Source organism: Rana temporaria, chromosome 5, assembly GCF_905171775.1.
Source record: "Rana temporaria chromosome 5, aRanTem1.1, whole genome shotgun sequence".
In the NCBI taxonomy this organism is placed as follows: Eukaryota; Metazoa; Chordata; class Amphibia; order Anura; family Ranidae; genus Rana; species Rana temporaria.
The window spans coordinates 148,752,210-148,772,942 of NC_053493.1; the positions used below are offsets into that span (position 1 = coordinate 148,752,210).

The 20,733-nt window shown below is 43.3% G+C and overlaps 1 protein-coding gene across 1 annotated transcript in view; it reads left to right on the plus strand.

Annotated features, from left to right (window-relative positions):
• The window catches only part of SUGCT (succinyl-CoA:glutarate-CoA transferase), a 1,112,375-nt gene that overhangs the window by 438,969 nt on the left and 652,673 nt on the right, over positions 1-20,733 (plus strand). Inside the window, exon 11 of the mRNA XM_040353242.1 lies at positions 5,088-5,185. Coding sequence (XP_040209176.1) covers positions 5,088-5,185 — 98 coding nt within the window. The remainder of the gene's footprint in view (positions 1-5,087; positions 5,186-20,733) is intronic.

Below are 20,733 nucleotides of genomic sequence, written 5' to 3' on the forward strand. Positions count from 1 at the left end.
AGATAACGAATGCTTGACTAAAAGGGGTCAAGCATTCAGTACAAAATCAGTATTAGATTAATTAAGAGAAAAAGCCACTTTTAGCATGCTAAAGGAAAACAACCCATCAACAAAACAAGTGTTCCACATGTAAAAAGCACAAAATTTCTATGTAAAAATGAATTCCCAGCTTAAGAGGTGATGGAACACAAATACATGCTGATTATATACAATAAAGCGCATGTGGTAAATCCTGTAAAGGAAAAAGAGAGCCTTCTGAGCAATAAGTCCTGTAAGCTAGATGAGCTTATACCATGAGTGACAGTTTGTTTTACCGGGCAGCCACGCAGGGGGAGCTGAAGCAACACTCCAAGTACGAGGAGATTTTTTGGAGTTGCTGAAGATCATAGTAAAAAAAAATTGTAAACAAAGAAACTCACTTACCCGTCATCAGTCATATCATCCAGTGATGCAGATAACCTGTCAATCACATTGAACTAACCCAGTGTAAGAAAAAATCTGCTGATGCATCGGATCCCCTTGCCATGAATGACAGAAATAGCTAAGCGAAAATCGGGAGGAAGGACTATAAAAAAACTTAGGGTTAACTAAGGCCTCGTACACACGATAGGATTGCCAGAGGACAACGGTCTAAAGGACCGTTTTCATCGGTCAAAACCGATTGTGTGTGGGCCCCATAGGTTAGGTATCCTTCGGTCCAAAAAATAGGAACTTGTTTTAAAATGTAACCGATGGACGCCTAACCGATAGGTCAAAACCGATCGTTAGTATGCAAAAGCATCGGTTAAAAACCCGCGCATGCTCAGAATCAAGTTGACGCATGCTTGGAAGCATTGAACTTCGTTTTTTTCAGCACGTCATCGTGTTTTACGTCACCGCATTCTGACACGATTGGTTCATTAACCGATGGTGTGTAGGCACATCAGACCATCAGATCATTGTCCTCTGGCAATCCTATCGTGTGTACGAGGCCTTAGAGGTAAAAATGGTTCTAAAGGTACTGTAAAATGTTTTTTACCTTAACCACTTAAACATCAGGCCTATGTTGACACTATTTGTTTAAATGAAAAAATAAGCTTTTTTTTTGCTAGAAAATTACTTAGAACCTCCAAACATTATGTATTTTTTAGCAGAGGCCCAAGAGAACAAAATGGCGGGTTTTGCAATTTTTTTATGTCACAATGTATTTGCGCAGCGGTTTTTGGAGGGCACATTTTTGGGAAAAAATATACTTTATTTTATTGCACACAAACACGATATAATACCACATGTTTGGTAAAATAAATAGTAAATAGATACCAAACATGCCATGCTTTAAAATTGTGCATGCTCACGAAATGGTGCCAACATTTTTTAATTTTTATAGGTGACATTTCAAAATCCTTTACAGGTTACCAGTGGAGAGTTACAGAGGAGGTCTAGTTGTAGAATTATTGCTCTTGCTCTGATATTCATGGCAATACCTCACATGTCTGGTGCGTTTGCCATTTAGCTATGTGTCTTCATCTTTGCTCGCAGATACAAGGGGACGGGGGCACATAAAACTTTTTTTAAATGTATTTTATTTTACTTTTACATTGTTTTTTAACACATTTATTGCTGTCACAAGGAATGTAAACATCCCTTGTGACAACAATAAGCAGTGACAGGTACTCTTTATGGAGAGATCTGGGGTCTATTAGACCCCAGATTTCTCCTCTGCACTTAAATGCATTTGATCACACCAAGATCGGTGTGATCAGATGCTTTCCTATTTAAAAAATGGTGCTGTTTACATCTGGAGAAACCAGAAGATTTATACATTTTTAAATTGACAAATACAGATCCGGTTTCCTAAACCATAAAGCAGATTGGGGATCTTCCGATCCTCAAAAATGGTAAGCTGGCAGAAGCGACGGATGGACGGGGGGGGGGGTCTTCTGCAATCCAGCGGCTAATTAGCTTTTACGAAAAAGCCATCTGCCAGCAGAAAAAAACTTTACCAGGATGATGTCTGCAGCTACAGGCATCATCCTGGTATTGTTTTTTTCTGCTGGCAAATGGCTTTTAACCATTTTTTCTCCAGAAGGTTCACCCCTCTTCCGGACCAGGACATTTTTTGCAATAGGGCACTGCGTTGCTTTACCGACAATTGCGCAGTCATGTGACACTATACCTAAAAATATAATTTTCCCACAAATGGAGCTTTACTTTTTATTGATATTTGACATTTTTTGCAGTATAAACAAAAAAATACAGAAAATTCCTAAAAAACAAAACAAAACAATATTTTTAACTGCTATAAAACACATCTAATAACAAAAAGGTAAACAATCGATTTTTTTCATGAATTTAGGCCAATATGTATTCTGTTACATGTTTTTGGTAAAGAAAATCCCAATAAGTGTATATTGATTGGTTCGCGCTAGTGTCTACAAACTGGGACAAATTTTGGGATTTTTTTTATTAGTAATGGCGGGAATCAGCGATTTCTAGGGGGACTGAGACATTGTGGTGGACATATCTGACACGAAGTGACACTTTTTGGGGACCAGTGACACCGATACAGTGATCAGTGCTAAAAAAAATTGCACTGTCATTGTACTAATGACACTGGCAGGGAAGGGGTTAACATCGGAGGCAATCAAAGGGTTAACTGTGTTCCCTGGGAGTGTTTTCTTACTGTGTGGGGTGTGGTTCAACTGTAGGAAGACAGATATCTGTTTGCCTGCATAGCAGAAACACAATATATCTGTCTTCCTTACTAGCAGAATGGCAATCTGCCTTGTGTACATAGGCAGACCGCTAGTTTTGCCTCTCCCGGAACAATCATCGGGTCGGCCGGACCCACTGATTGGCTCCAGCTGTGTAAAGTCACAGCGGGTGCTGTATCCAATCACAGTGGGAGCGGGACGCTAGGTACGTGATTTTGCACTTAAGGGCCACCCTGCCGCAGTAAATGTACGTGGGGCAGTCCTTAAGTGGTTAAAGCTTAAAAGTAAATATGCGTAGTGTCGTCTTTTAATGCAGTCTCTGCATTAGGATAGAAAAACTTTTTTAATATTGGCGCCCCTCCAAATACTCACCTGAACCTGGTCTCAGTCCAGTTCTGTGCATGTCTACATCAGCCTTTTTCCCCTCTACCTACTCTCACAGTCTTCAAAGAGAGCAGTGGAAATCATTGGCTCCCACTACTATCAGTCAAAATCTGTGCACAGAGTGCGGAGAAGTTGGCCAAGCTGGGCTGTGTGTCTGAATAGATGCAAACAGCCTGGCTCGGGATCGAGTATGCACAAATGTCCCTATGTGAAGAAGCTTCCTGTGGGTGCACTTGGCAGGGAGAGGAATCAAAGCACCAACAAGGGACCCTAGAAAAGGAGGATGGGGCTGGTCTTTGCCAAACCATGGCACAGAGCAGGTAAGTATGACCTGTTTTTTTTTTTTTATATATATATATATATTTACACTTTGCAATCGCTTTAAACAAAAACAGCTCTAATGCTGCGTACACACGATCATTTTTCGGCATGTAAAAAACAATGTTTTTTCCAACTTAAACAACGTTGCCCACACGCGGTTGTTAAAAAAAAATGCTCTAGCAAAGCGTGGTGACGTACAACACGACGGCACTATAAAGGGGAAATTCCATTCGGATGATGTCACCCATTAGCTGATTTTGTGTTAGTAAAAGACGATTCGCGATTTTCTGTCTGTTACAGCGTGATGAATGTGCTTACTCCATTACGAATAGTAGTTTTACCAGAACGAGTGCTCCCATCTCATAACTTGCTTCTGAGCATGCGTGGGTTTTTAACATCGAAGCCCACACACGATAATTTTTTACAACCCGAAAAACGACATTGTTTAAAACCTTTATTTAAAAAATGCAGCATGTTTGAATTTTTTTTGGTCGTTTTTCAGAACCCGAAAAATGATGTGAAGCCCACACACGATCATTATAAATGACATTTTTTCAAAACGTCATTTTTTACATGCCGAAAAATGATCGGCATAAGACCCATTCACAGCTGAGTGTTTTGTAGTGAACTTTCTTATGCCTGAGTATGTTCAACTGTGCTCTCCTCCCTTGGCCCAACCCAGCCCAGGAAACAAACACCTGAAGCTTGATACCTGTAAAAAAAAGACTTGCACAAAGCTTTTAAAACACTGTAAAAATTGAAAAAAAAAAATGCTTCAAAGCCACCAGAATATTGCTCTGCTCACACATTGGCAAAATACACTGCAACAATTTGGTAGGATAAATGATGAATAATGAATTGACCCTGCAGACACTGTTTCCAGAAATAATTTAGGATCAGTTCACACTGCCGTGACTAGGGATCTGACTTGTGAGACCCCAAGTCACATCTCATACTTAAAGGGGTTGTAAAGATAAAAAAAGAATTCCCTAAATAGCTTCCTTTACCTTAGTGCAGTCCTCCTTCACTTACCTCATCCTTCGATTTTACTTTTAAATGTCCTTATTTCTTCTGAGAAATCCTCGTTTCCTGTTCTTCTGTCTGTAACTACACACAGTAATGCAAGGCTTTCTTCCTGGTGTAGAGAAAGCCTCTTGAGGGGGAAGGGGGCAAGCAGGAGTGTCAGGATGCCCACTAACACACAGCTCCTTTCTCTATCTGCAAAGTAGAGAGTGTACTGACTTGCCTGCTCACCTCCTCAAAGAGGCTTTCTCAACACCAGGGAGAAAGCCTTGCATTACTGTGTGTAGTTACAGACAGAAGAACAGGAAGTGAGGATTTCTCAGAAGAAATAAGGACATTTAAAAGCAAAATGGAAGGATGAGGTAAGTGAAGGAGGACTCCACTAAGGTAAAGGAAGCTATTTAGGGAAAAAGATTTTTACCTTTACAACCCCTTTAATTACTAATTTCAATAGATTTCTTACAATTTTTCAAAATTCAAGCCTACATTACAGACTTGATATGCCTTAACACAATGGACCTTGGATCTGCAAGTCTGCAACTTTCACTTGTGTCATTTTACCTTTGTAGAAATGTATTCAAGATGTAAAATTTGTCTTAATAAGCTTGGATCGTGTATTTACTCTGTTGGTTTCCAGTGTCTTAAAAATATATATATTTTTTGTAGATCTTGAATTTACCTGAACTTATTAGTGATCCAAGATTCAAGACCAACAAACTTAGAGTCCAGTACCGAAAATGTCTCCTTGAAATTCTAACCACACGGTATGTTATTCTATTGAATGTTTGTGCCTTGAACCATGCATTCCATGGTACCCTCATCTTGTGACCTGGCATATAACTGGTCAGGAAAGTAAGATGGATCAAGCAATGTATAAAAAACATCAGTTTTATATTCATGCTTTCTTATACTGTTGGTTCTCCTTTTCATATGACAAAATGTATGTTTGCTGTTCTTTAAACAAAATAACAACACTATTTTCATTCTGGAAACTTAGAAAACATTCCAGGCTTTTTATACTTTGCACACCTGTTTTTCTTTTTCTTGCCATTCTGTTTACAATCGCTATTTTCACTAAGGGCAGATAAATCCATCTCCCTTAATTCCTCGACCTCTGGGGCTGCCTCCTTATACAGGTGACAGTGCACATCATCTTGAGTGGGAAGGCAATGTTGATGTATCCTTCCCCTACATCTGTAAGGTCAGGGCTACATCAAGTGGAAAAGTGGAAATTTCTTCTTTTTTTAATCGAAGGGGTACATACCGAGACCTTAGATGTTAGTCTGTATATTGATTTTATGTTGTATTGATTGTATTGTTTTGTGAAAAAAAATGAATAAAAGTATTTGATAAAAAAAAAATAAAAAAAAGTGGAAAATCGGTTATTGTATGTAAAACTGTAAACAAAGGCAATTTTTTATTTATTTATCTAATGCATGTAAGATGATCTCATATCAGCATGCAGAGCTGCAGTGTATACATACAGTGTATATACAGTACAAAAATGATTTTAAAAATGTCACTCTTTTTAATGCAAAGCAGTTAAAATAGAAAGGGATAAAATATGGAAAAGCTATACATCACCAACAATTTAGAACATTTATTCTACTCCTTGGACATGTTGAAAAATTTGGATCTTTCTCCTAATTGTGCACAGTCCCCAACAGTTATATTGCATTCTATGCATTAAGGTGAAAAACCTCCTTTAGTGTAGCAGCCCCCCCCCCCCGCAGTGCCCCCGTTATACTTACCTGAACCCTGTGTCTTTCCCGCGCACCAGCTCCAGCCAGGAGTCTCGTGACCTCATTGGATAGATTGATAGCAGTGCAGACCTTGGCTCCCACTGCTGTCGATCAAATCCAATGGAGCCGGGGGCCGGGCCGAGTCCTGCTGTCTGTGTCAATCGCTTCTCAGAAGGGGGACTTGAGAAGAGAAGGAGCCAGGAGCGCCTCTGAGGGACCCCAAAAGAGGGGAATCATTATCATAAACACAGTGACATCCCAGCAGCCGTACCTTAAACCAGATGATTGGTCAGATCATTATTGTCAAGAAAAAGAGACTGCAACCACATTTGACAGCTCTCCTTTAACATCAAACCAAAGAACACCTGTCAAGTGGTATGTACCATCTTGCTTGACTGATTCCATTCTGCTAAACCAGGACATTGTTAAGTATTCTCACCCTCAACTCCTTTTCATTTGTCTGTTGCTTTAATGTCTCCTTTGTAATATCTTTATTTATTTTTTTGTAAATATTTTACTTGCACCATTTTACCTTTTTATTATTAAACCATATTTTGAAAAGAGTTGAAACTGTCTCTAATGTGCGAACGCAAACTCAAAGAATCCCTGTCTCTTGCAGAGAGCTACTGTAGTGTAAATATCTGAATATACCTTTCTGTGGTGACAGTGTGTTTTACAGACTGTAATTCTAAAATCATTGGTTGCTATTGCTAATCTTGTATGTAAAAGTTTACTACTGTTCTATAAAAGTAGTTGGTGGTGGCAGTTTAAAGAGTTAAATGCTTGTTAACCTTATCCAGTGACAATCACTCTGTCTGTTGGCACTTAGATTGGGGTCGCACAAACTGGAAAATCTTTGTGTGGGGTGAGGCTGCGAGTGTCATTGTTACGATTCAGTGACAGCATGGTGTGAGGTTGACCAGCCAATTGTCACAAGCTGGTGAAAGGGGCAGTGGTCTGACCTGCGTTTGTCACAGTGGGGCCGAGCTGGGCTGCGTGACTGAATAGACACAAGCTGCCCTGCTCGGGAGTGAGCCTCAGCCTGCACTAGTGGCCCATGGTTTTCTATGGGGGCACTTGGCGGTAGGGGGAGCCAAGAGCGTCAGCACGGGACTCAAAAAGAGGTGGATCCAGGCTGTTCTGTGCATTTAACGAGCAGGGCCCTCTGATCCCTTCTGTATTGATTTCTATTGTGACTGTACTGTCTTCCATGATGTAAAGCGCTGTGCAAACTGTTGGCGCTATATAAATCCTGTATAATAATAATAATAATAATAATAATAATAATTTAAAATGATTTCTTTGTGATGTCTCAATTTGAAATCTCTAAACTAAACTTCTTTGTTAGATTAATTAATGTTGCATGATTGATAAGTTGTTAGGACCCAGTAAATCATATTTTCCTGTTAGGATCAGTTTAGTCAAAGATCTACTCCTACTAGATCAAGTGACACTCCACTTACTATGTGGACATATATGGTAGGAAAATATGACAAAAGATGATGTCATCCAGCTCTGCTAGAGAGAAATCAAAGGTTTGTTTGTATCACTTATTGGGTTTAACTTTGTAAACGGCGCTTTTCACCGTATTGCGTTCCACGCTGGAACGCATACGGCGACCGCACAATGACATCATCGCTCACCGCCGCGTGCGTTCCAGCTTGGAACGCGGAAGTGCCGAACACCATTAGCGCTCTATTCGGCACACATGCTTCTTAGCCTTAAATAGAACAGCATGCAATACACACGCTGTTCTATTATTGTCAGCCATAGCCGGCCATGCTACAAACTAACAATACCATCAGTCCCCAAGCTACAGACCTTGCCTTCACTGGATCCATGCTGCCATTGCTGGGGATACCCTAAAAGATAGCTTCCTCCAGGACAACATACACTACGGAATCCCATTGCTGCTAACATACTACAACGCTCATCCTCTGTAAACGGATAAGTAGCATTTACTTCTATTGTACTGCTCTAGAATTACCTGCTTGCTTCTACCAAGTACTATATTTAAATCTGGCTTACTGAGTACTAACCTACTGCTTGGGATTACTTACTGTGTCTTCACTAGTTCGCTGTGGAATATCTTAAAGGGACATACACTCTCAACTCAGCTGAGCTATACTTGTCTCTCTTATGCAAATATTACTTGCTTACAGTGGGGTAGATTCAGATAGATTAGCGGATCTTTAGATCCGCGTAATCTATCTGATTTACGATCCGCCGGCGCAAGTTTGAGAGGCTAGTGCAGTATTCAGAAAGCACTTACCTCGAAACTTGCGCCGGCCGATTGTAAATCCCCCGGCGGAATTCAAATTACACGGCTAGGGGGAGTGTAGTATTTAAATCAGGCGCGTCCCCGTGCCGATTTAACTGCGCATGCGCCGTCCGCGAATTTTCCCGGCGTGCATTGCAACCAATGACGTCGCTAGGACGTCATTTGTTTCGTTGTGAACGTAAATTACGTCCATATTCGCGACCGACTTACGCAAACGATGTAAAAATTCAATACTCGGCGCGGGAACGACAGCCATACTTAACATAGGATACACCGCATATAGCAGGGGTAACTATCCGCCGGAAAAAGCCAAACGCAAACAACGTAAAAAAAAAGCGGCGGGCGGGCGTTTGTTCCTGAATCTGCGGATCTCCTCATTTGCATATTCGTCGCGTATACAAATGGAAGCGCCACCTAGCGGCCGGCGGGAGATTGCAGCCTAAGATCCGACGGTGTAAGTCACTTACACCTGTCGGATCTAAGGGAGATGTATGCGTAACTGGTTCTTATGAATCAGTCGCATAGATCCGACCGTCGGATCTCAGAGATACAACGGCGTATCAGGAGATACGCCGTCATATCTCTATCTGAATCTGCCCCATTATTCCTATTTTATATGTGCTTGACATACGTTGTTAAATTAAATTGGGCTCAGCCCCTAAATTACTGAACATGTTCACCTTAACTTTTTTATTCTAAGGGTAGAGGGTATTTTATATACCTGCTCCCTTAGTGGCCTAATGCATTCCTCTATGTAAGGTGATATGATGTAGAGAACCCCCAAACTCCTGTTCTCAGATTGGAGTGACGCCTGGGGTCCCGTACTGATAATCACCTACATAGGGAAGTGCATTGGAAGCTTCACGTGCATTGTATTCTTTCAACACTAGCGTTTGGAGGCGTGTTGTAATACCTCCATCCTTAGTAGCTCAACGCATTCCTATACGTGAGAGAGATGATGTAGTGAACCCCCAAACTCCTGTTCTCAGATTGGAGTGACGCCTGGGGTCCAATACTGAAATCTCACATAACATAGAGAGGTGCATTGAAATCTTTTGCTAGCCGCAGTTGTGGTTCACTCCCGTTCACCATAGTTTGTGACAAGCATTCATTTGTTGCAGAACTGGGAATGTGTATTGCATGTATATATGTTTGCAGCAATATATGTTTATTCAGCGTTGGAATTATACATATTACATTACATATTGAGTATTATCCCGTGATCTGGGTTATATATTTATAGTTCTTTTTTCTATTTTATTTTGTATTGTTGTAGCACTGGGATTGTGGTATCACAGATCAGTCTACATATTTCTCTTACCATATATGCCCACATAGTGAGTGGAGTATCACTTGATTTAGGAGGAGTAGCGCTAAACTTTTTGTCATTTTTGTTTGCATTATAGTGTGGGAACACATTTTAGGTGCTAGTAGCAACTCAAATAACTTTTTAGGCTGGCGCACAAGTATTTGCAACTTATCATTTTTTTCCCCCTAATAAGTTAGAGGAGGAGACATATTATGAACAAAATAAAGGGCTGATATTACTGAATATGCTAATAAGTCCTTATACAGTATGCATATTAGTTTGAGGAAAATAACTCAAAGTATACTGAAGACAACAGAATACAATGACAGCCAGGCAACTAGGATTTTCAAAAGCAGATGATATCATTGGCGGCCTCCATGTTTCTCCCATAAAACATTTCCTCTAAATTTTTCACATCCAAGTTTTTGCTGATTGGCCCTTAAGTCCCCTTCCTCCACAGGTGACTCTAATTTCAGCCAATTCCTGCTTCATCTGCAAAAATTCAAGCTGTGGGTGGCTCTGTGAGCACCACCCAGCGCAATAAAATGTGAGGCAAAAATAAATGAGCCATATGGAAAGTAATTCACCAATCAGTGACTGTATTGTATCAAATGCAGTCACTGTTCAGTAGAACCACTGTATTTAGGCAGCCACATTAGTAGGCCTGTAAGGCCGGGTACTCACGAGCAAACATGTACGGTGAAACCGGTCCGTCGGACCGTTTTCACCGTACATGCCTGCCAGAGGGCTTCTGTACGATGGTTGTACTAACCATCGTAGAGAAGTCCGCGCGTAAACACTACGCAGGGCGTGTCCGCGTCGTCGCCGCGACAATGACGCGGCGACGTGGGCGGGCCTGCCATTTAAAGGCTTCCACGCATGCGTCGAAGTCATTCGACGCATGCGAGGGACGGCGGGCGCTCGGACATGTACGGTAGGTCTGTACTGACGACCGTACATGTCCGAGCGGGCAGGATTCCAGCGGACGGTTTTAAAACACGTCCAGGAATATTTGCCCGCTGGGAAAAGGCCCGGCGGGCAAATGTTTGCTGGAATTCGGCCCGCTCGCGCCAACACACGACCGAACATGTATGCTGAAACTGGCCCGCGGACCAGTTTCAGCATACATGTTTGGTCGTGTGTACGGGGCCTTAGAGTAAAAGGACTCTATGTACAGTTCTTGACCACACCTAATGTGCATATTTACATTGGTAATGTTGCTTTGAAAAATTAGATTTAAAATGGACATAAAACCTTATATAACTATAATTATTTTCAGTGCACAAGTAATTATAATGTTTATTGACATTAGTGGCAGCGAGACTGTGCTTTAGAAGGCCACACCTACTGATATAACAGATATAAAAAAGTGATAAGTAGCCTAGATTAGTCTGTCACCTCATTATCTTTGTCACACTTGATGAAGAATAACAAAATGACATTTTTTTTTCACCCAGCAATGGAGAATCAAGCTAAACGTCCTTCTGTTGAAGGCCAGGAGGACAGCATGCATTCCTCAATCCACCATCTGGTAACTTTATTACAAAAAGGGAGGGGAGATATTTACATCCATGAACACATAAATGTACAATCCCTTTGAAATCGTGACAAGGTTTGCACAGTTAAAAACAGAGCTCTTTCAGACCTTCCTCACTGTTTGATTCTAGATAATAAAGTTGAATCCAGGTCCCTTATTATTTCTGCATGGGAAAGTTGTGTAGATCACATTTAAATAAATCCTATTTATTTCATCAGCGTGTATAATTATGTGAACACATTATATATTTTATTAATTTGTCCTTGGTGTTTATGACTTTTTGATACTTTCCTTTCTGTGTTTCATTATATTTAACCAAAATGATCAAAGCACCTGTATATTATTCCAGATGTATCGTTCAGCAATGTCCTTACAGTTCTGCTTGGATTTGCAGGAACTAATGTTGGAGTCACAACTTTGTTACATGAGCATTTCCTACATCTGTATCTACTCATGAGAGAATCAATCACTGACAACTAGATATATGAAATAGTATGTGCCAGTTCATTGTACTTGATTTTTCACTCATTAATAACTACTTCAGCTCTCACACCTGTACACCCCACTATGGAGCACAGCATTTTTTACAATTTTTGCTATGAGCCTATTAGATTGACAATACCTTTTGTGATTACTTCAGATAACAAAGTGATACATGTACAGTATATATTTTTTGGGACAAACAGGACTTTATTTTGGTGATATTGTTTTGCAAAAGAATTTATGTAATCCATTTAAAAAAAACAAAACAAAAAAAACACACTTTTTTCTAGTTGAATTGTGTTACCATAGATGAAACGTACAGAATAAGTTAATAACAGTTCAGACGTTTAACCACTTGATGACCGCCGCACGATGATATACGTCGACAGAATGGCACAGGCAGGCATATGTACGTCCCTGCCTCCCAGCAGGTGGGGGGCCCGATCGCCCCCGGTGTCTACGGCGGTTGGAATCGTTCCAGGAGCGGACCGTGATGATGGGGAGGCCACTGATTCATGGCCACCCCCTCACGATTGCTCCTGACGAATGGAATACTTCCTCTGCTTGTGAAAGTGTAAACACAGGCAGAGGAAGTGATGTCACGCTCCTCGTGCCAGTCTTTTCGTCCAGCGCTGGGGAGAGAAGACATCTCAGCGTAAGTGCACCAACAGTACACTGACACCAGTACACGTAAGCACACTTTTCTCCCCCCAGTCACCCCCTGCACCCCCAGTCACAGTGTCACCGATTGCAGTGTTAATTTATTTACTGATCACTGCATTTGGTGTCATTTTTGACTGTAAAAAGTGTCAGGGCAGTTAGTGGTAGGCTCCTTTAGGTGTAGGGTCCCCCCTAATAAAGTTTAAACTCCTTGATCACCCCCCAGGTAACCCTTTCACACCCTGTCGCCAGTGTCACTAAGCAATCTTTTTTCTGATCACCGTATTAGTGTCGCGGGTACAATGTACAATATATGCCCAACAAGGACCAGGAACGTACTGGTATGTTGCTGGACTTTGAGTGGTTATACCAGAATGATGGTATCATTATTTTCGGCCTGCAGTCGGTTTTCATGTAAAAGCAATCCTAGCAGCTAATTAACCTCTAGACTGCTTTTATAAGCAGTGGAAAGGAATGCCCCCCCCCCCAACGTCTTCCATGGTTTTCTTTGGCTCTCCTGTCCCAACAGGGAACCTGAGAATGCAGCCAGTGGTTCCACCAGCTGACTATAGACGGCTCCAATCATCTCTATGGCCTAAGAAACCAGAAGCTACGAGCATTTCTTTATCGTTACATCACGGGACACAGAGCGGCATTCATTACTATATGGGTTATATGGAGTACCTTCAGGTGATGGACACTGGCAATCTCAAACAGGAAATGCCCCTCCCTATATAACCCCCTCCCATAGGAGGAGTACCTCAGTTTTTACGCCAGTGTCTTAGGTGTTGGTCATGGTTTAGCTTGCCTCCGCATCCTTGGGATTAGGTGAGCTAACCGGTTCTGTCCAAAGGCCTCAGCGCTAAAGTGGTCAGTAACCGGGCCCCAAACCCTTGGGGTATAGCCCATAATGCTTTTCTTTTTAGAGAGCTGGACCCTGGGCCCAGAACTTAGAAACCTTTGGGGGCCTAATGTTTCTGTTGCCAGGGTGCTATATGGGCCCAGGACAGTGGATCCTTCATAGGAACCCAGGGCCTGAAGGTCTAGACATCCCCACGGAGATGGGGGAAGATTGGGCCTCTTGCTTGGCAAAGTCCTGCGGCAGGGAGCAGGTAAGTGAGGGGAAAACTTGCGGAACTTGGTTCTTAGCAGGTTTTTTCTGGGGGGTCACAGGGGACATGCCTAAAGTTATGCGCTGCATCTGGCAAACTAGTCACATATCTTAATGATAGGATGGCTCTATGTGTATTATTCCCCATAAGAAGTGACCTCCCTTGTAGTGTTGGAAAAGCATTGAGTGGGGCCTGTGTGATATAATGTGTATGTGTGTGTCAGAGAGCTGTGCTTACCTGCAAGCCTCCAGGCGATGCTCCATCAGTCTTCCTCCTCAGAGCCTGCAAAGCAGGCAAAACGCTGACCTCCTCGTGGTTCCAGGATGGAGCAGAGAGGCTCCCTTCCCCCCAACCCCCCCCCCCCCCGTCGGCGGGCGCGCGCGCGTCCCCGTGTTATAGGCGCAGTTCGCGCCGTTTAGCTGAGGGGGGAAGGGCGGGTCAGTGGCTTAAGGAAGGGGCGGCCCTTCCTTTTTCGTTCCAACAGCTCATTCTAACATTGGAACTGAGGAGGAAAAGACCAGAGCGGCAGCACGGGGCGCCGAGGACACACAGTGGCCAGAAAGGATATTGCAGTCTTCAGAAGACTGTTTTCAAGCCCAGAAATAGGCTGTTTCTTTTCCATCTCATAGTTTTTCTTTGCAATACTACTCAGGGGGACAGAATGCTTTTTGTTTCCTGGATTTGAAACAAAAAACGAAAAAAAAAAAAAAAAAGAAGTCATCTAGGGGAGAGGAAGCATTTTTTATCCCCCAAACAGGTGTTTGGGCAATTAACTATTTATAGTTCCAAGTACCAATAAGCTAGCAGGTGTACCTCGGTATTGTACCATGGCATCCGGGTCAGAGGGTACAAGAGGTGGGGATTCCCCCAGAGAGTCTGAGGTCTCGGACAAAGTTATGCCGCTGCTTTCCCCAGAAGGAGCCTTGGGGCCATCGGGATCTGGGGCTGGAGCTGGCGCGGGTCAGTCCAACCCTAAGATAGTCACGGATGAGGTATTACTCACCTCTTTAAAAGAGATGGAGAAAAGAATGGGAAAAATGATAGCCACAGCTATGCGGGGCAGTAAACGGATTAGATCTCCGTCGCCCGAGCGCGGACCCTCAGAAGAGGAGGTCCTTTCCTCAGGGGAATTGGACGACCTCTTGGACAAGGACCAAGTGGGTTCAGGGATCGAAGATCCGGATACAGAGGAATCTGGAGCAGTCTCCCAAGGGGAGAGCTGGTGGATTCAAGCCTTAACGGACTTGGTCCATAGTGCATTCAACTTGCCAGTACCAGATCTCCAGGTATCGACGGTTTCAGCTTTGGGCTCACTGAGGGCGCCTCAAAGCAATGCAGTGTTTCCGATCCATCCTCTACTAGAGGGAGTTTTGTTCCAAGATTGGAACAAGCCAGATAAGATCTTCTTACCACCTAAAAGATTCTCTGCCCTATATCCTATGGAGGATAAATTTTCCAAGAAATGGGCTACTCCTGCAGTGGACGCAGCCATCTCATGTGTTAACAAATCGTTAACATGCCCTGTAGAAAACATACAGGTGTTCAAGGATCCAGTTGATAAACGCTTGGAAGCACTACTTAAGAACTCCTTCACTACTGCAGGGGCAGTAGTACAGCCAGCTGTGGCTGCGATTGGGGTTGCTCAAGCATTATCGGATCAAATTAAGCAGATGCTTAAACTTATTCCTGCCCAGCAGGCAGAAGAATTTTCGGATGTCCCTAGGGCCATATGTTTTACGGTAGACGCAATTAGGGATTCTATCCAGCAAGCGTCACGTTTATCGTTATCCCTTATCCATATGAGAAGACTCTTATGGTTAAAGAGCTGGGAGGCCGAGCCCCCATGCAAGAAGCTCCTGGTAGGGTTCCCCTTCCATGGAGGTCGACTCTTCAGAGAAGACCTAGATAAATACATTCAGACCATTTCAAACGGCAAAAGTACTCTCTTGCCAACTAAAAAGAAGTTTCAGGGGCCTGCGTTTAAACGACAGTACTCCCCTGGGCAGGGGCCCTCTAATGCCAAACAGTATCGACGGCCTCCTGCGAAAGCAAACTTCGGCTTCAACAGCAAGTCGCAAGGACAGGCTGCTAGAGGCAGAAAGCAGTGGTTTCGCAAACCAGCAAAACCAGCCCCCAAGCCGACCTTATGAAGGGGCGCCCCCACCCACGAAGGTGGGGGGAAGGCTGCGACTCTTTTCAGAGGTTTGGGAAGCCAGCATTCCCGACGAGTGGGTACGGTCTTCCGTGGCCACGGGCTACAAATTAGATTTCCTAAAGTTTCCTCCTCCTCATTTCCAGGAGTCGAGGATTCCAAACGATCCGGAGAAGGGAGCCGCATTAATGTCGGCATTAAATCATCTACTTTCCCAGGAAGTAATAGTAGAGGTACCAGTCCTGGAACAGGGGCTGGGTTTCTACTCCAACCTATTCATCATCCCAAAGTCCAATGGAGATGTCAGGCCAATTTTGGACCTAAAGATGGTAAATGCATACCTAAAAGTCCGCTCATTTCGGATGGAATCCGTGCGGTCAACAGCTGCCACACTCCAAAAGGACGACTTCATGGCGTCCATAGACATAAAGGATGCCTACCTTCATGTTCCAATTTATCAGCCACATCAAAGATATCTACGCTTCATGGTGGCTTCGCGTCATTTCCAATTCGTGGCGCTTCCCTTCGGGTTGGCTACGGCCCCCCGGGTGTTCACGAAGGTCCTAGCTCCAATCCTAGCCAAGCTAAGGATCCAAGGGGTCACGATCCTAGCATACCTGGACGACCTCCTAGTCATAGATCACTCGTCTCCCGGCTTGGAGCGAGCAGTGGCCCTCACGGTCCAATACCTCGAGAAGTTCGGCTGGGTCCTAAATCGAGAAAAGTCAGCTTTCCTGCCCACAAGGCAGTTGGAATATCTCGGCATGAGATTAGACACAGAACAACAAAGAGTGTTTCTACCTCTGAGGAAGGTCAAAGCCATCAAGGAATTAATCCTACTGGTTCTAAACAAGAAGGAACCGACTATTCGCCTATGTATGAGGTTACTAGGCAAGATGGTGGCCACATTCGAGGCGGTACCATACGCCCAGAGCCACACTCGCATCCTGCAGGCAGCCATCCTGTCAGCATGGAGCAGAAGGCCACAGGCCTTGGATATCCCGTTGCCGCTCTCATCAAGAGTCCGACAAAGTCTGTGTTGGTGGTTAGACCCTCAGAATCTACTGAAGGGGAAGTCTTTCAGCCCAGTGGCTTGGAAGATAGTGACCACAGACGCCAGCCTGACGGGCTGGGGAGCAATTTTGGATGGTTGCACTCGCCAAGGTACTTGGGCAAAGCCAGAGAAGCAGTTGCCCATCAACATCTTGGAGCTCAGAGCTGCTCGACTAGCCCTCAGGGCTTGGACGTCAAAATTGCAGGGGTTCCCGGTGAGAATTCAATCAGACAATGCCACGGCCGTGGCATACATAAATCACCAAGGGGGAACCAGGAGTCAAGCCGCTCAGAGAGAGGTGAGCTTGATTCTCCTATGGGCAGAGGCTCATGTGCCCTGCATATCGGCAATATTCATTCCAGGAGTGGACAACTTTCAGGCGGACTTCTTAAGGCGCCAGACTCTATGGCCAGGGGAATGGTCTCTGCATCCACAAATCTTTCAAGCACTCTGCCAAAGATGGGGAGTGCCGGACGTGGATATCATGGCATCGAGACTCAACAAGAAGCTAGACAGGTTCATGTCCCGCTCAAGGGATCCGATGGCCTGCGGAACCGATGCGCTGGTTTGCCCTTGGCATCAGTTCAAACTTCTTTATGCGTTTCCCCCGCTCCAGTTACTACCCCGCCTGCTGCGCAGGATCAGGGTGGAGCACATACCAGTTATCCTGGTAGCTCCAGCATGGCCCAGAAGGGCATGGTACTCACTAATCTTAAGGATGGTAGTGGGAGACCCTTGGACTCTTCCTCTACGGCCAGACCTGCTATCGCAAGGTCCGATCCTCCACCCTGCCTTACGGCATCTAAATTTGACGGCCTGGAAGCTGAATCCCTGATTCTCAGGGGTAGAGGTCTGTCTCAGAAAGTAATCTCTACCCTAATCAGAGCCAGGAAACCGGTCTCTAGGGTGATTTATCACAGGGTCTGGAAGGCCTATGTAGGCTGGTGTGAGTCCAAGCTATGGCTTCCTCGCAAGTTCACCATCGATAGAGTTTTAAGTTTTCTCCAGCTAGGAGTGGATAAAGGATTGGCATTAAGCACAATCAAAGGACAGATTTCTGCTCTGTCAGTGTGGTTTTAGCGGCCGCTGGCCACCCACTCGCTGGTTAAGACCTTCCTTCAAGGGGTCTTACGTATTAAACCTCCAGTTAGATCCCCGCTTTGCCCGTGGGATTTAAATCTTGTTCTGTCAAGTTTACAGAAACAACCGTTTGAGCCGTTGGCTGAAATTCCTTTGGTTTTACTGACAAGGAAGTTAGTATTTTTGGTCGCCATAGTTTCCGCAAGAAGAGTTTCGGAACTGGCGGCCTTATCCTGTAAGGAACCATATCTTATTTTTCATAAGGACAAGGTCGTTCTCCGCCCTCATCCTTCCTTCCTACCGAAGGTTATATCCAGTTTTCATAAAAAACGATGTGTTATTAAGAAATATTAATAAAACATTAACAGCGCTAAAAAAAGCCTATCAAATGGCTTATGAGTCCAATACTCATATACTGCAATGGTTAGTTGAGGAAAAAGTTTATAAAGTTATCTATGCATAAAGGTATTATGTAACATGTGTCCACACTCTTTGTGAATCAATTAATGATAGTCCTTGCACTTCCTCTAATATGCTGTTCTTTGTGTGGAGTGATTTCACAGTATAGCTGTTTGTTCATTCAAATGCTGATTGGAGCTGTCTGTGATTTCCCCCTAAGGTATTGTACTCACCAAAAAGTAGTACTTTAAAAGCATTGGATACATCCACTGGTGGTAATCACTCATCGGTTCTCCTCCTCTGGTGTATAGTGATGATCCATACGCTCTTCAATCAGTGTAGCTTGGCAATCATGCAGGGAAGCAAGAGAGACTTTGCATAGTGTAAAATCCTTTTTATTTATAATCATAAAACCCCTGCTACCCGCTCATGCTTACACAAGATTAAAGATAAAAAGCGCTTGTCATAAAGGCTGCTGCCTCTGCTCACTCAGGAATATGGCTCCAAATTACTCAGGCTCAAATTTCCCCTCGTAAGTCCCGGGTAGAAGCTGGGCTGCCTTGCAAGCTGAATCGTCGTGTAGTCACGCCCTGACGCGTTTCGTGATAGGTCCACGTCTTCAGAGGGCGTGGCTACACGTCTTAGACTGTTTAATTTATAGTGGGAGCTCTGATCTTGGTACCTCCCCTCCGTGGACCCTATTGGTCAGCCTTTGACAGGGCTGTAGAGTAACTCCCCATCAGCTGTGCACCGTTACTGCGGGTTCATTGTCAGTGACGTCTACCGCTCACCTCTGATTGGTGCGCGGCGGTCACGTGGTCCGAGGGATCGGGATACAGAGTTCCCACCCCTCTGCTATACTGATTGGTCACACGTCAATAGCCTTGGAGGAGACACTCCCACCTTGCTGACCGTGCGTTCCAACCACTGTAACCAGCCCTCGTTTTAGCCATCGCTTGTATAAGCTGATGTGTGTAAACGGCTGATGAGTACTCGCACTCTGGTCATTCCTATGCGATTTATGGAGGCATGTGTCCTTCCTTATTAACCCCTCTGGTTCACTTAATGCTCTCGCATTTTCGTTAATCCTAGTGGGGAAAAAGAAAGGAAGGGGATCATTTAAAAAATTATTTATAATTCATATTTGTTTGAACTAATTATTTGAAAGGATTTTTTTAAAAAAGCTTTCTTTTAAAACTCATATTATTGTGATAAATAAAGTTTTGTAACAATTTTATGCAAACTGTACGATTAATATATGCTTATCTTGGTGACAAATATATATATATGAGGCTGTCACCTTATTACTGTGTGAGCAGACACTTCTGACAGCCAAAAAAACACATATTGAAACCACTATGCATATCAAATAGTAATATGTTTAGGGAAAGGAATGTATAGCAGCATCCATCATTAATATAGCAAAAATACAATCTATAATGTTTATCCACAACAATTGTACATAGCTGATTATACACAAAAAATGATGGAACTAATGATAAAGGTATTAACACTGTAATCATTATAATTATCTGATAGATGGATCTGAATCTTTCCAGTGCTGTTCTATGAATAAATACATATAGAACAGCTAGACTGTAATTAACATTGCATTCCAAATATTCACTAATATTATTATGTTGCATTGTTAAAAATGTTATTAAAAATATTAAAATGTTAAAAACATTAAAAATGTTAGATGGATAACTTGAAATTTTAAAACTGTAGGGCAAGATTGGCTAGATCTTATTCTAATTTCTGTCTTTCTAGTGATTGCTGATAAAACAGCTGAGGTCCACATCTATATTCAGGCCATTTGGACTAAGAGTATTGGTCATGTACAGCCATTGCGTTTCGCGTTTTGAAATTTCTCGGACCATGTTGGCACCCCGCCAGTTGGGGCCAACATGGTCTATCCCCCAAAATTTCAGCCCTATGGGGTTCTTATCATGTTTCTTCAAAAAATGTAGCGAAACACTGTGTTCTTCATATCCAATGGTGATGTTGTATATGTGTTCAGACACCCTTTTGGATAATTTTCTTTTTGTTCGTCCTATGTACATTAAGCCACAAGGGCATTCTAAAGCGTAGACCACATGTGTTGTAGCACACGTAATTGACTCTTTAATTTCAAAAGTTTTGCCGTTGGCTGTGGATGTGAAGCTATTTATGCCCCTCAAATGGGTGGATACCTGGCGACAAGATTTACACTTTCTGCAGGCTGTGAACCCCGGTTGGTTCCAAAACATATGTAGTTTTTTTGGGGGGTCTAAAACTTTATGTACAATCTGGTCCCCAAAAGTTGCTGTTTTTCTATAGATGAACACAGGAGATTCTGGTAACATTGGTTTTAATGTTTTATCCATAGCTAGTATGTTCCAATGCTTTTTGAAAATCGTTTCCACTTCACGGTACTGGTCATGATAGTTTGATATAAAGCCCCATTCATGTGTTGATTGCCGTGGGCGTTCCTTAGGTTGTAGAAGGGCTACCTGTGAGCTTT